The 16085-nt window shown below is 36.0% G+C and overlaps 1 protein-coding gene across 2 annotated transcripts in view; it reads left to right on the forward strand.

Moving 5' to 3' along the window:
- Positions 1 to 16085, forward strand: part of ANKRD22 (ankyrin repeat domain 22) — a 235079-nt gene that overhangs the window by 139259 nt on the left and 79735 nt on the right. For both annotated transcript variants that reach the window (XM_044056413.1, XM_044056414.1), the window contains exon 3: positions 12649 to 12756. In XM_044056413.1, coding sequence (XP_043912348.1) covers positions 12649 to 12756 — 108 coding nt within the window. The remainder of the gene's footprint in view (positions 1 to 12648; positions 12757 to 16085) is intronic.

Here is a 16085-nt window from a genome sequence, read left to right on the forward strand (position 1 = left end):
CTGCCAGAGTATCAGTAGAAGATGCACTAGTTTTGTACTCCCAAGACCAGTCCATATGGTACACTGTACGTATGAAAGGACTGATTCAACAAGGCCTTTCTGCATATCTTGTTCGTTCAGATAATTCTTGCCTACAACCACAACATTCCACATTTCAAGGAAGTTATGTTTCCATATGCTATACATATGTACTGATGTCTACTACTATGCATGCCATATCAGCTGCATAGGTATATGTATGAACATTACCAAAGCTATTATGTGTTCATCTTTCACAGCTCCTGCTGGTGGAGGAAGACGCACAATGGGCCATCAAATGCCTAATATCAGTAGGTTTTCTGTAGCTGACAGTGGTGGCAATGTCCACATGGTATAGTCTGATGACACAGCAGGCTCACCATTATCAGCACCACAGGTCCCTATAGTGGTACAGGCTGACAGCAGAGGTTACCCCTCCTGTAACTGTGAGCCCTGACTAAGATCTCCATAAGTCTGCATACCACACAGCACCTAACAGTTACACTGTTTCTGATGTGCACATACCCAGCACAGGGGAAGATTGTGGCACCACCATAACTCCAGATCTATCTGTGTAAGAAAAAAAAAATCAGCATAAATCAATAGTTATACAGGTAAGTGACCAGGCACAGTCAGCTGCTACTAACAGCAATGTAGAGACTGTACAGCAATACAGACATTGTAAGTGTAAATACAAAAGATATTATTTTATTCTGGAACAGGTCTTGCATATATTTTGTAAATAGCAAGTGAAAATGTGTCTCAATTGTAAGATTCTTTGTCAAGATTTATAACTGCCTTAATGTCTGGCATGTTACATGGTCTGCATGTTTACCAAAGAAAAATTTATCAGACGGTATTAAGCCAAGGTCCTTATGACCGAATTCATCCAATACAGTAGATCTCATATATAAGTAAACAAACGATTCAAAAATGTCATGGACCTCTAGATGCACAGAACATCTAAATACAATGATCAAAAATCCAGCATCAATGTACATAATCCACTTTTTATTGATATTTATCATGGCTTGGGTTATGAATTGGTTAAAAGTAAAAGCCCATCTGATAATACACGGTTTAATGTTTCTTTTACAAACTGTGGTGTAAATTGCTTCACAGGACAAGGTGTCAAATGCATATGTCAAATCTAAATAAATAACATTGCATGATAAGCCCATATCATGGCCTTACTAATTTAGTTGTAAAATTCTATCATGTCAGCAAAAGAAGATTTGTCTTTAATAAAGCCATGCTGCTGTATTCCAAGACAGCAAATAAGCTAATGTTGTATAAGTACTTTAAGATATCTGTCAAAACACTTTCCCAAAACTGACATCAAACTTAAGGACCTGAAACTTCTAATATCATGCTTACCTCCTTCTTTATGAATAGGTGTTATATCAAATATTTTCCATGCACTTAGCATAATACTACAGTATAGTAATTTATTAAACATTTCTTCAATATAAGTGACAAGGTTTCTTTCAAATTATGTATCTGAACTAATAGAATAATATCAAGTCCCACATATGAATTCTTCTCGGTGTGACTTACTGAAATATTTATCAAATCAGTGATTATATATGGAATACAATCACATATTTGTATCAGTTGTGAAACTATCTTTTATATTATTACTCATTGATGTTGTAAAACATGTTAAATTCATTAGCAATAGTATCATGTTCTGTTATTAAAATAACATTGTTTTAAAATAGCATACACATTGTTCCTAGTTTTAGAGATGTTACTTATATACTTATAATAAGTCTTCAGATCATACTCATTACATGCAAGTTTTTTTTTCTCAAATTCTTCTTAATCCTCTTAAATTACAAATTGTTATCTATATCATTCAATCTGTTTTTTTTTTTGTTTATACTATTAGGAAATATGTTGTATACACTGCAAACCTTCTTTCTTTTCTTATTAGTCTTATTAAGGATTTATTACATCAAAATGGTAAGCCCTTCTTAATATTATCTGTTTTGGAACAAGCTGTACTTTCAACAAATGATTTTAAGATATTTTCAAGGATGGCATACCCATTGTATAGGCTTTCAGGGGACTATTAAACTGTCCATTCAGCAGATTAATTTGCATTGTTTAATTTCACATAATCATTTTTTTCTGCAGTTTTATTTTTTACAGAAATTATTATATTTATAGCTGACTTCATTTCAAATATTACAAAGCAATGGTCAGAGTTATCAAATGGTTCTGCTATGGTGATGTTTTGAATGTATCCTGGGAAATTAGTTGGTATAATGTCAAACATGTTTTTAGAATGTCCATATAGCTCAACTTCTTAGCACAAGAAATCTGAACAAAGCCTAAAATAATGGGGGGGGGGGGAGACAAAGGTCCCCAAAATATGGACAGATTTTACATATTGCTCCTATGAAACATAAAGATGCAAGAATAACAACAGCTGTATTGGCATGCAATTTCTGAAGGATATGAAATCTAAAAATCAAATGTATGTCATTATTTAGTAACTTCAATCATCTGTGATTTCCCAGAAAACCACAAATTTTATGAGGATCCGACGAAAAGTATGAGTCAAAAATCTGGACATTCTGCAAAAATCCGAACAGTCAAGAAGTATGAGCATGTTTACTGGTATTATCTCATTGTACAAAGTTGTGGTATGTTAACATATTAATACAATTCCTAGGCTTGGCCTCCCTAGCTGAAAAGAATTCCCAAGTTGATATCTGGATAGTTAAAATCCCCAAGGAGTAAAGTATTTTCAATCTCCAGAAAGGAAACAAATTTTATTAGAAAGTTATGTTTAGCATTATTCATATGTGGGCAATGATATCTTAAGATGACTCTTGGTACTCCAGTTTGTAGTTACCTTAAATATATCCACGATAATTTCTAATATGGGAACTGAAGCAACAAGGTTTGATACTAGAGATCTATGTATCAGTAAGATTGCTCCTTTTCTTTTATTATCACAAAGCGATTCATACTTTATAAAACTTTTTAATACAGATTCCTTAAAATTCCATGTTTCAACAATTGCAACAGTTTTGTAGTTTTCCATCTTTATTGTTTTACACAGTTCTAGATGTTTATTAGTACTATATACATTACAAAAATAGCACTTTACAGGCTGATTACATATATTTGCTCTCTCTCTCTCTCTCTATATATATATATATATATATATATATATATATATCTATATTTGTTAACCCTTAAACAGGTTGCAAATATTTTATTTTGCTTCATAAATTGATTGTTCCATGATTATTTAAATCTCCAGAGAAAAATATGATGTCCCAAGCAGTCCTCCCAATAAGGAACTACATTTATATTGTAAACCAAGCTAATTTGACTTAGTCTTGTAAGTCTGATTTGTAAATTCATAGTCATTCCATCTTGGAGCGGGGATGATCTCACCTAATATTAGTTTTATAGAGCCAAAGTCTTCAATGATTTTTAGAATGACATTCTTCATATATTTTGATTAGATTGTGTTGAGATGTTTTGCACCTGCATGTATGAAAAGAATATTTTGGATTAACTTAACAAAGCTTATAAATAAATTTAACACAATCTATCAATTTCAATCCAGACAGGGCAGAGACATTTTTGTGAGATTTATCAAATTTATTAAATTGTATAAAGGAAGGTCTGAGTTTTGAGAACAGAATTTAACAAAATCAAAATCTCATGCTGTTCCAAAACATTCCTGTACATCAATCTTTGTTGACAACTTAGTATCAGATGATCTTAAACCAATCTAAACTCCAGTCATTAAAAGTTGATCTTCTTTCATTTATTCTTCTTTTGGATCTGTTATGTCTATTTACCATTTGTCATTCATCATCACTGTTACTATTGTTTCCATTCTGTTTCATATTTATCTCATTTGATATAATAGTTTCAGAGTATAAAACATTTGATTCTGTTTTAATTTTGTAGTTGCTAATTGATTAGAAATGAAAACTTGAATTTAATTTTGGAAAGAAACAAACATCTTTTGCACTTTCTCTAAATGTATTTAAGGTGAAGTTGCCTTTTAGTAAGTAAGTTGCATACTAGAAGCATTTTATTTTTACTCATCTTTACAGCTTCACTGCTTTGTTTTGTTGACTTTGAAATGTTTGGCAAAATGTTCGGCAATATGGATTCATTTAAAAAAGAGATTTTGTGATTGTACATGATCATGTATGAGGTAAAGAGGAAAAAATATAAAAAACAAAACTTTTTTAGTATAGCTTACAGACATATTGTCCCAGAATATATTCATCATTAGTAATTTTGTTGCTTTCCCTGACATAACAAGATTTACACATACACATTTATCATTCATTCTCTCATATATATATATATATATATATATATATATATATATATATATATATATATACACACACATATAAATAACTTGTTTATATATGTATGTATGTATATATATATATATATATATATATATATATATATATATATATATATATATATATAAAAATTTGTTTTGTCCCTTTAAAGTACTATGCATGTATGTACAATGAAATTTCAATCATTGCCTTCTACCTAGATAGCAGATAAGCAAAGATTAATTTTTCTCCTGTTCTGACAACTGCTGCACATTTGAAGTGAGTGCTATTAAAGATAAATATTGTTTAACCATCCTAGTGACATAGAAGGAAAAGCCCTCACTACAGTCCTGGCAACCTGAGTTCAAGTAGCAGCTTGCACATATATTGGAGCTGGCAGAGAAATGGGAATGCCTAATCCTGAAGGATGAAGTGGCGATATTCATGGGTTGTACTGATCCTTTGTATGAAGGAGTGGAGCATTTAACTTGAGATGAAAGCGTGGTTTAGTAGTCACCAGTTGGCAGAAACCTTTACTATGAAACTGCACAAGAGGTTGCACATGCATAAAAGGAGAACATTGTGTTTGCAACGGTGATGTAAACCAGAAGTTCCCTTGACAAGAGAAGGGATAACTGGGATGTTGGAGACAGGACAAGCACAAGTGAATTGCATGACTACCTGAATGGCACCCTCCTGCCAGATGATTCTTGCCCTAGTGAATCTGGGGATCATGTCCATCATAAGAAAACAAATGGGCTTGAGTCTGATAGAGGGAGACTTGCAGTAATAGGTATCTGTTTCTGGGGTCCTACATGTGAGATCTGTCATAGGAAACACTACATAAATTATTAGATGAATGTGATTTTCAAGTAAATGGTCTTCAGTTTCTGTCCTCTTAAATGAATTTGATTAAACTGGCTTTGTATATTCTATAGTCTCCTCAGTATTCAACTGTTTTGTAGTTTTCCATCTGTATTATGTTACACAATTACTTACAGATTATTAATAGTAATGCTGCATGACTTGGATACTACTGAAACTAGACCTGGAAACTCAGCCAAAGCCATTGGATAGTCAACATTCCAAAGGGGTGAATTAATGTACCAGGAAAGCCCAGTTTGAAAAAAAAAATAGTACCTATTGATGACATGAAGTCCATGTGCTGTAAATGAAAGCTTTTATTTTAGCTGCCATATTCATTCCACTTACTAGCTAAGACTCTTAAAAACAGAACCAGAGCAGAAAAGTTCAAGTTTAAGAAGCTAAATATTTCTGCTTGCACTTTTCTGCTCCTGTAGTTAGCAAGCCAGAAAGAAGAGCAACAGTGGTATTTATAAGGAAGTGTGTGTGTGTGTGTGTGTGTGTGTGTGTGTGTGTGTGTGTGTGTGTGTGTGTGTGTGTAAGTAAATTCACAAATACCACCAGCTTAATTTGCAAGCATTCAAAAACACTGACAAAAGTGACACTTCAACTTACTTAAACACATCTCACTGACATCACTTATATTCAGAAATGTATCTTACTGGGCAACAGTCAGCACCGCTATAGAAATAACAATTACAGAGTGTATTCACAATGACTATAAGAAAGACAGAGTTTGTTTCCCTGTTTTTGGATTTCTCCAAAGCATTCAATATAATTGACCATTCTCTCTCTATTAAAAAAAATCATCACTTTAATATTTACCTAGAACACACTAACTACTATTTCTGCTACCTTCATATTTGGTGATATTTTAGACTGGAGAAAAAATTGGAGTATTACATAATTTCCAAGTACAGAATGTCATAGCCCACAGCACTGCAACTAGTGCTGCAAAAAAAAATTGCTCAATAGCAGAATGATGTGAAACATGCCGAAGGCAAATACATCTGCTACATTTATAAACTAAAACAAAATAAGCAGTATATTTAAGAATATACATTTCTTTTAAGATCACTGTTTTGAAGGGAGTCTTTCATCCCATAACCCTGATCGAAAGGAGGTGTGCTGGCATACCCTGACCTCCTCCAACAACAGGTATCAGCACCAAGACTACACTAACACATTCTAAGAAGTGCTTGGCTTTATTAGAAAGTCATGTATTCCTCATAGCTTTAAAGTACAACAACCTGATAATTAGAATATTTCCATAATAAATGTGCATGTGTGTAGCCTCACATATCAGGGAGGTGCAGGGGCTCTGCTGTGTAGAACTAATTTTTTTGCATATGAATTGTCAGTCATGTTACTTTGTTTTGTACTGTCCATGTTTTGTACACTGATGTTGTTTTCTTTTATAGCATCTCATTTCTATGGTCTAAGTCCCTTGAACTACCCTCCAATGTATAACTTCCTTTATCCTTCTGTGTTTGACATTATTGGTTCTGGTCGAGCAGACTAAAACTCGTGCCTCACTTTGCACTTTTGGCTAGTTTAATAGTACTAATACTGCAGTTTCATGCCACAGGAGTGGCTGAATGTGTTGGATCATGATACCACAGTAGCCAGTTGCCGTTCCTTTATCTCTTATCTCTCAACACAGTTTTCAACCCCAACACCCAAATTTGAGGTCAGGTTAACTATATGGTTTTGTGTATTGCTCCTTTTACTGTCACGAAAGACAACACACTGGGTTTTATTTAAAACGTGACAGAACAGAGGTTTTTTTTTTTTTTTTGCTACTCTTGTTGACGGGGGAATGACTTCTTGTTAATGAACACAGTTATATTAACTGTAAAGTAATCAGTCTTGGCCATTATGAAAACAAACCCTAGTAAATATGTACATAAAAATGAATAGTTACAGTTGTCATGAGGTAACTTCTCATCACTAAGACCTGGGACACAGTGGTACCAGATCAATGGTACAGCAGAGAAACAAGCGTTACAATAACAGCAGCAGAACAATCCCAGAAATTTGAAATATGAGGAGAGTGTGTGCAGATTTGTGGGAAGCAGAGGTAAATAGAAAAATGATTCCACCTGGCTGAAAGAAGAAAACAGTAACACAGTCTGACCCATAAATGTACTGCGGGGGTGCCATCATTTTAGAGTCACATACAAAATGGGGAAGGCAAGTAAAAAATTTAAAGATATATATATATATATATATATATATATATATATATATATATATATATATATATATATATATATATATTGGCTGGAGTGAACTGGGCAGGAATTTTGGAGAAATGTTTAACTGAAAGATAATGCATTGTGTGGATTGTATGTTATGCGTACATACATCCACTAGGGTTTACTTCAGGTAGCCTGTCTTCCTCCCGCCTGCCACAATATGTTGCTTAGTGGTTCTTTTAAATTATTCATAAATAAAAACAAACCTTTCAGAAATAGTTAGACATGGGGTGTTATGTGAGCAATGTCATAAGGACAGGACTGAGATTATACGTATTACTGTTGAGCATTTTGAGGAAGTTCAATAGTTTTATGTGGCTTTGTAGAAACATACCAACTTTAACAAGGTATGAGATTTAACTGAAAAACTGACTCCACCAATTCAGTGCAAGTGCAGGAGAGGATTGGAAGCCCATGAAGGAAGAATAGAGTAAAATGTGATGAGACTGTAAAATGTAGCTTACAACATTGTCCTGCTTTTTTTACCCCTCCTGTCTCCCCACTACCCCCCAACTGATTCACTGGTCACGCACTTACTGGTTTTCATGGACACTGGGCATGGGAAGCTAGACTTGGATACTGTGATGCAGCAGAAGATTTTACCAGGTTTCATGATTCAAATGAACTCCCTTCAGAGTATCATGGCCTGCCCGTTGTTGTCGTTGTCTGCAGCACCTTCTAACGATGCTAGTGTGTGTAGCGTACTTAACTTACCAAAATAAGTTGCAAGGCCATTTCTGTTTTAACATGCTTAATGACAAAATATAAGCTAATAAACATAATGTTATTTTGTTTTTAATATCCAGTAACAGCATATATTCCTGATAACTAAACTGAAATAATTTTAAGTTCAGGAGGCCACTAGATGGAGGAGAGTTGGGGGTGCAGTAGGATAATAGATGGGGGAGTGTCAGCTGCAGCGCCCAACCACAATGGTCTAGACTGAGCACCACAGTTGCTAAGGCCACCCTTTACTATGACCTTCTGATCTGCTTTATGTACTAAACTACTGCCCATCATAATTAGTTCCATTTCTGCCAATGTTGCCTTACTAGCCATCTCAAGATTATTTTCAAATATATTTGAACATTAATTTGAAATAGTTGCTTATGTGTTTTCTTTCATTCAGGTTCAGAACTCTAGCTATAGGAAAGGCTTTGTAGCTGAAGTGTGAAACTCATCAGAGATTTAAAGATTCATAGATATTACAAGGTCAATGATTCCTATGACCATGTTCACTTTGCCAGCATGCTCCATCAGGTAGCAACTGTTTTCTCCAGGAGGACCATACCAGTAAATCATGGAGTAAATATGTGGATACCCATCCAGTCACCTAGTTTATGTTTAAAGGAAGATACTGAGTCACAATACTTAACATGGAGTGGGAGTTCATTCTAGAGGTTTGAGAGGAGTGGGTTATAAACCTGTTCGTCCATACCGTTTTACTTATATGTTGGTGTACATTTAGGTCCCTAGTTGTTGCACTGGTGGAGATATTGGAGTGACAAAGAAACAGGAGGTTCAGGATAATTGGGTCTCTAATGCTGAATTAAGCAGGACAGAAATCTCCCCTGAAAAGTCTATAAGACAATGAATAAAGGGTTAAAGCTTCCAGCCTCTCTTGGTAGCTTAGGGGCTTTAGGCCTATGATTTTTTGGTTAGAAACTTAAGGAGCTTTCTAATTATTTGATATGTTTAGTGAGACACAACCCAAAGTAGGCATTATATTAAATAACTAGCCCGATCAATATTGAGTATAAGGGAGTGATTACCTCTTTAGACTTTGATGATATTCCTTTGCCAATTAGCTGTCCTAAATAAAAGGATTTCCTAACAACTGTTGTTACAAGAGAGGGGGCTATTAACCCAAGTACTTAGGTCCCTAACTACATTTTTGTTTTGTAGATGAATGTTGGCTAGACAGTACAGTGAGAGGAGGGGTTGTCTACCATAAGTGATGATGCTATATTTTTTAGCATTTAGTTTGAGCCTATTTTATTACACAACAGTGTACTAGAGCAAGTTCATTCTGGTGGGTTTAGGTGTCATACAATGACTTAACAGTAACCCCCAGTTTGCAATCTTCTGCAAATGTTGCTAGCCAGAGGTCTTGGCTCCTTGTTTGGTGATACTAGAAATAAATACAAAAATGGAGAGGTCCCAGTACTGACCCCTCAGGGACACCATTGGTCAGTTTCATACTTACTAATGAGGCATCTGCATCTTGCACTGTGTGGGTTCTACTATTCAGTTTGCTATGCCTCTTACCAGGTATGGGTCCACTATTAAAGCATATAGCTTTTGTGTGATGCCAACATGAGGACTGGTACTGAAGGCCTTGGCCAGGGCAAGATATGCTGCATGCACTGCATGGCTACCATCTACAGCCTCAGTAACCTTTTCAAAGAAATTTACAAAATTAAACACACAAGATCTACCTTTCAAAAAGCCAAACTATTGGGCATCAAGTCTAAAAGGTTCATGCGGTCAATTATAATATGCTCCATTACTTTGCAGATGCAGTGTGTAAGCCTGATAAGTCTATAAATAACAAACTAAGTTGTAAGGCCACCCTTTTGAAGGGGTGTCCCCACTAATCATCTATGACTTATATCACCTAAAAAAGACTGATTTTACAGTGTGTACCTAGGTTTAAGAATTCTTACTGGCCTTGTAGTTAGGGAATAGTATGCTAGAGGTTTATGTAACACAGTAGATCATATCTTTATTTTATTTACTTATTTTACATTTGTTGACTGGGATTGTCTGACTGGATTCATGTCTATTTTCAGCGGAGGCATCATATCTCATGTTTTCAAACAGAATTCATTGTGAAATAGGTTCAATGTAAACTGCAAGGATAAATGACGTAGACAAATGTAATGAAGCACTGATATTTTAAAGTGTGCTTTTCACAGGGGGTCAAGCACCACAGACCAAACTTATGGCATGCAGGGGGACAAGTACCTGCATAACAATGTCTCATATTATTTTTTTGTAAAGCATTAAGAATAATTCTCGTTGCAACCTATAGCATCATCTATGGAGGTAGACAAAAGCAGAAGAGTGAAGAAAGTTAGATGCAGTACTACTTCAAATACATATAACTAAGGTACACTATGAAAAATTAGGATCAAAACAATGAGGCATGATAAAAGATACAAAACGGTTAAATGTTCAGCTCAAAGCAAATCAGTGACCTACTTAATACTTTGCAAACAAAAATGTCACCACTCATACCCATTTTTTTGTCTTTTCCACAAAAATAAATGATTAAATTAATAAATAAAAATTAAAAAAAAATATCTGCACAATGTAACAGAAGAAGCATAGCATAAGCTGCTGGGCTGAATTCATGAAGGCACCTTTTTTGCTATTCAGCGAGCACCCCATGGTGCTGCATGGTCCACCAACACAAAGATGTGCAGCACCACTAAGGGTTGATCCTACAGCTGTGCTGAATGCTAAGAGGCATTCTGAGGGAGGGGCATATGCTAATTTAACAAGAAAGCACTTAGCTGTGTAGATCAGGATGGCCATCCCCCACCATGTCCCTGTAGCAAACACACCCAAAAGCACATGTTCAACCGCTGAACACAGAAGTGGTGAATGGGGGATACACTAGACACCAGGGAGTACTCCTGAAAGTGGTGTACTGGTAACAGCATTACTACAGAGCCCAAGAGTTGGGGAGATATACTAGGCACTAAAGAAACTCCATAAATGCTAAAAAGCACGGAACAGCGCAACAAGGATGGGGGAAACAATGGACATACTCTAAAGTACTGTAATGGCACCAACTATAGCACAGTGACTGGGGAAAAGAAGGGACCACTCGACCACTAACGAATGATGACATCAAATTATGGGGACTGGGGGATGGGGTGAACCACTGGAGAAAAGGGAGGTAGTGCTGTAACCACATAGACATCAGGGGGGTAGATGGGACACACTATGCCACAAGGGCCTAATACATATTTGCCATAATGTGGGTAAAGTATTACAGGATTGGCTGGAACCATGAAAGGGTAGATAGGGTAGAGACAGGTACAGGGACTGTGGTGTGTGCATATGTGATTTTGTGTGTGTGTTCATGTTTGTTCATTTGTATGTGTGTGAGACAGTGACTAAGGAGGTGCCACTGTCTACACGAGCAGCAGGTTATTACCATGATGTGCTGATCTGGCATAGTAACTGCAATTCAAAAAACATATCTAGCATGTTTCTAAATCGTAAATGGGAACATCACCCTGGAAGGCCTTTCTCGTACTGCTTGTGCTAGGAACTTTAAATTAATTCCTGAGGCTGTGATAAACAGCAGATGGAAAAGCTGCAATAGTTCATAAAAAGCCATCATATTCTGCAGAGAAACTGCAGAAACAGATTCAGGCAAGAAACTAGGTAGCAATCATTAAATAATCCTTTCTTTACAAGCAGCAGTCTTGAGCTGGAATAAAGGGAAGGAATAGAATTTTGTGATAGGTGAAACCTTGACCTTTAGGGGAGCTGTTGTAACACTGTTCTGCTATGCAATGTTCAAAGAAGCATAAACTGGATTAAACAAGATTGCTTGATTGTAGAGAATTTTCTGTTCAAGAAAGATAATATGTGCAGTTTCCAAACTAATAAGGGAGCAAAGGAGTCACAGTGGGAAATTTTGTCCAGCTTGTGATTAGATGAAGCATTTGCCTTTAGTAAAGTGATGCATATTTTTTGCTGCAATTATTACATCACTCACTGGATTTGGTATCCTTGTTCTTTTGTCTGTCCCATGCAAGATGGCAGCCTTTAGGGAGTAAAGTGACGTAAGTTCACAAGTATAAAACATTTTTAAAACCTACTGTATTTTTAACGGTCTAACTGGCAGATGTGTATTTGTAGGTAAATAATTTGTCTTTTCATTTTTATATATCCAACAAGCATATCTTTGTATTATGTCCATGTCATCACAGGAATCTATTAATATGGAGCAGTTTTAAATTATCCTTTATGGTTTTACAAGTTTAAGTAAAGATGATCAACAATGTGTAATTATAAATTATTAATTATGAAGTGTCAAGGACAAGTAAACATCCTGCACTTATGATACTTTAAACCTAGCTAATTCAGATTACATGACTACATTAAAAAAATATCCCTTTTCCACATGTAATAATATTTTTTCTTGGTTTTAGCAAGAAAGAACATGTTTACACTATGCTGTAAGAGCAAGATTTTCTTTCTTGGACTACGTGTTAATAATAATCCTAATGCCTGTTCTGCTTCTTGGCTACCTCATCATGGTAAGTAGGGGATCGCTAAGCAGGTAGAGAGAATGTAATATAAATTAAAAGCACTCCTGTATTGTGTTAACTGTCTTAATATGCTACACTAGGCATCTATGAATTTTATTTTAATCACATACTACTTGACATTTGAAGAAGCATTAGATTCTCATGCTACAGAAAAATAAGAAAGACTACACACCTTCAGCAGATTTAAATTCCAGCTGATAAGATCAGATGAGTGTTACTAACAAGAGATGACATTGCTAGTGTTCTATAGAAAAGTGGAATAAAAGTACTTCACTTGAGTATGGGGGAAGTAAAAGAAAAACATGACAGATCAGAAAGTAAACAACTTAAACGGTCTCTGGGTGCCTGTGTAGTACATACAGCATTAAGTTTTAATTATTCCCATTTGTGTTGTTGTTAGGGTCAGTAAATATAAATTTTTCTAGGAAAAATACTAGTAATTCCCAAAATACTTCCCAAATTTATGTTATAAAATTATTGGAAAATACGGGATTTTCATTTCATTCTTTGCATATTTACTACTTATAAAACTGTCATTCTGTTTTGTACCTAGAATCTGTTTTCATTTTGCATTTATGTAGATACAGTAGAAAATTATCGTGATAATTGCTATGATTAGAAATCACACTTAAAACTCATGGCTATAATTCTCAGATTTCATCTGAAGAAAATGAATTTTTTTTTTTTGAGAACATTAAATCAGTGCCACTGATTCTTGGAAGACATGTATTTTATGGTGTGACCTACCAAGAATACAGTAAAAAAATATTTGCAAAAAGCCAAATGAATATACTTATAGAAGTCAGGAGAATCAGACACCATTGAGTGGCAATAACTATAAAGCTGGGGAAATAAAAACCTTAGTCCGCCTAATAGTAACCAAAATGAAGTACAAAACCGTGCAGACGTACCTCGGAAGTTCTAATGTGCAGGGATTGTATGTTATCCTTAGCGAAAGAGAAGAAAATCAATAAGATTTATTCTCAGAAAATAGTACATCTGTGGCTGGCTTGGCTACTCATAGCATTTCTCCCTACCTCTGCATTCTATTGTCCTTGGCATGCTCCAAGAGATAACCTCAGACTATACAAGTCAAAAACTGTTTTTTTTTTGTGTTTTTTTTTGCAGGGGGCAAGTACTTCTGTGCTCCCCTGTACCCCTCACCCACTGCTACTTGTATATTCCAACTCAGAGATAGTGCAATACCAGAGAAAAAGCTTAATTCCCTCCTCTGTGTTGTAGAAGTCTCTGTCTACTATCGATCTGTTTCATTGACCAAATTGTGTCTGCAAAGCAGAAGTCAACTTGAAACACTTTAAAATGACAGCTGCCATATATATTTACATATATATACATGTTTTACCTATTTCCTTCCACTCCTTTCTTATACTGCACCAATTATACATACAGTCCTACCTCCTCTAGCACTCCCCTTATCAGCTTTTCTGAATCTTCTTTTTTTTTCTATTTCCATTTACAGTTGTCAGCTAATAAAAACACTGTGGGGCATCCCTATAGCAGTTCCCTACCAGCAAGCTGCATCTGCAAAAGTCTGTGGCCGGTTTACTTAAAGTACAGGAACATTACAGTGTATGTTAATGATTTAACCCTTCTATGATTGTAAATTTCATTAGAATGTATTCAGGGAGTGCACACTACTGGTAACCCCACCCCCACCAGAGATCTCTCTAAACCCAACACTTTCTAGTTTGGAATCATTGTTTTACTCACTCTTCTCCTTCCCCATACACTTGTCCACATTTCTCCCACTCCATACTCACTCCTGGCATAAGGTTTCTATTTCTCTAAGAATTCCTAGTCTACAAAATTGTCAGCTGCATGGATACTTTTCAAAATAGCTGGTAGTCTAAGTGACTGTTCCTTGCTGTGCAGTTATAGAACTTGGCTCTGAAGTTATTTCTGTTTTTGCCCTCCCCCTTTGTACCTCACTCCTTCTACTGCTGTCTTCTTCTGGATTTGCTGAACTCTCCTCAGTTATAAATATCCTTTCCTTCTAGCTGCTCTTCTGCTAGACCTTTCTTTTTACCTTGTTTTCTCTCTCATTAGAGAATTTGAATTGGCTTATTCCTAACCGTCCCCAAAAAGCAGCTTACCCCTGCCCTCTAATCTTTGAAATTTTACCATCAAAACAACCCCAAAATTGTATTACCTATAGCATACTAACTTTAAAAAGTGTAATACAAAAGGACATAATCTAAAGGCTTCACTTCCTATAAATTGAACCTATAAGCTAACAAAATTAAATGCATAAAGAACTGCCATAATACATACCTAACTGCTCTAAGGCAGACTAGAAAACCTTGGAATTTGCAATAGCCCCGCTCTGTTCACCCTCGCTATGCTCAGGCTCACTACGCTCCCCTTCTTGCCCCCAATTCCCACCTGCCCCCACTACCTCTACATTTCTACCTGATTAGCCACTCCCCCACCTACTAGCTCCTATCACCATTTGCTGTGATAATTATTCCTCACCCAAACCCTCTACCTACATCTCACCAGCACCTATTAACTTCCATCTGGCAGACTCCCACCCCCTTCCAATACAGTTACCTAACCACATTATCTTCTGGTACTGCAATTCAAGGTATAACAGTTTCTTATCTCTCAAGCCACATCCCAAACAATGTTGCACTGCTTTTTACTACCCATCCTATTATCCCCATACTTCCTTACCGTATATGAAAATCAGTCTCTCAAAGGACTTCAAATACTATCACCCAAGTTGTCAATCATCCCACCGTCAACCATACTTACAGTAACAGGATGGATCCAACATCTTCTTCTCATTTCCTACACATCAACTCTAGGAAAATTAGCACTAGAATCAAACTCTACCACAAACTTGTAGACAAATTCCTGAAGCTTATCTCCAAGCTAAGGCCTAGCCTATTACTTAGTGGAGATATATACCCCAACCCTGGCCCATCCACCTTAGACACATACTCCCCCTTTACCTGTAACCTTAGCAACAAACCTACAATTTCCAGGCCATCTAACTCTCTCCTAACCTGTCATCTTATTATTAGAAGCATTAATAACAAGGTACATGAACTGCATGCACTCCTTGCTGTTCACTCTTCTGAGATTCTCTGTCTATCAGAGACCTGGTTAAAACCTACCACTACAGACAATGAAGTACTACCTCCTGGGTATAACATACACAGGCTGGACCGTGCTTCCAGGAAAGAGGGTGGGGTAGCTATACTCTATAAATCAGAGCTGAATGCAACCACAGATGTAGTACAACCACCTCAGATTAACAACTTAGAGATTCTAACCACCAAACTGCAACTTAA

This window comes from Protopterus annectens, chromosome 14.part0 (genome assembly GCF_019279795.1).
Source record: "Protopterus annectens isolate FY-2018-M chromosome 14.part0, PAN1.0, whole genome shotgun sequence".
Lineage (NCBI taxonomy): Eukaryota > Metazoa > Chordata > Ceratodontiformes > Protopteridae > Protopterus > Protopterus annectens.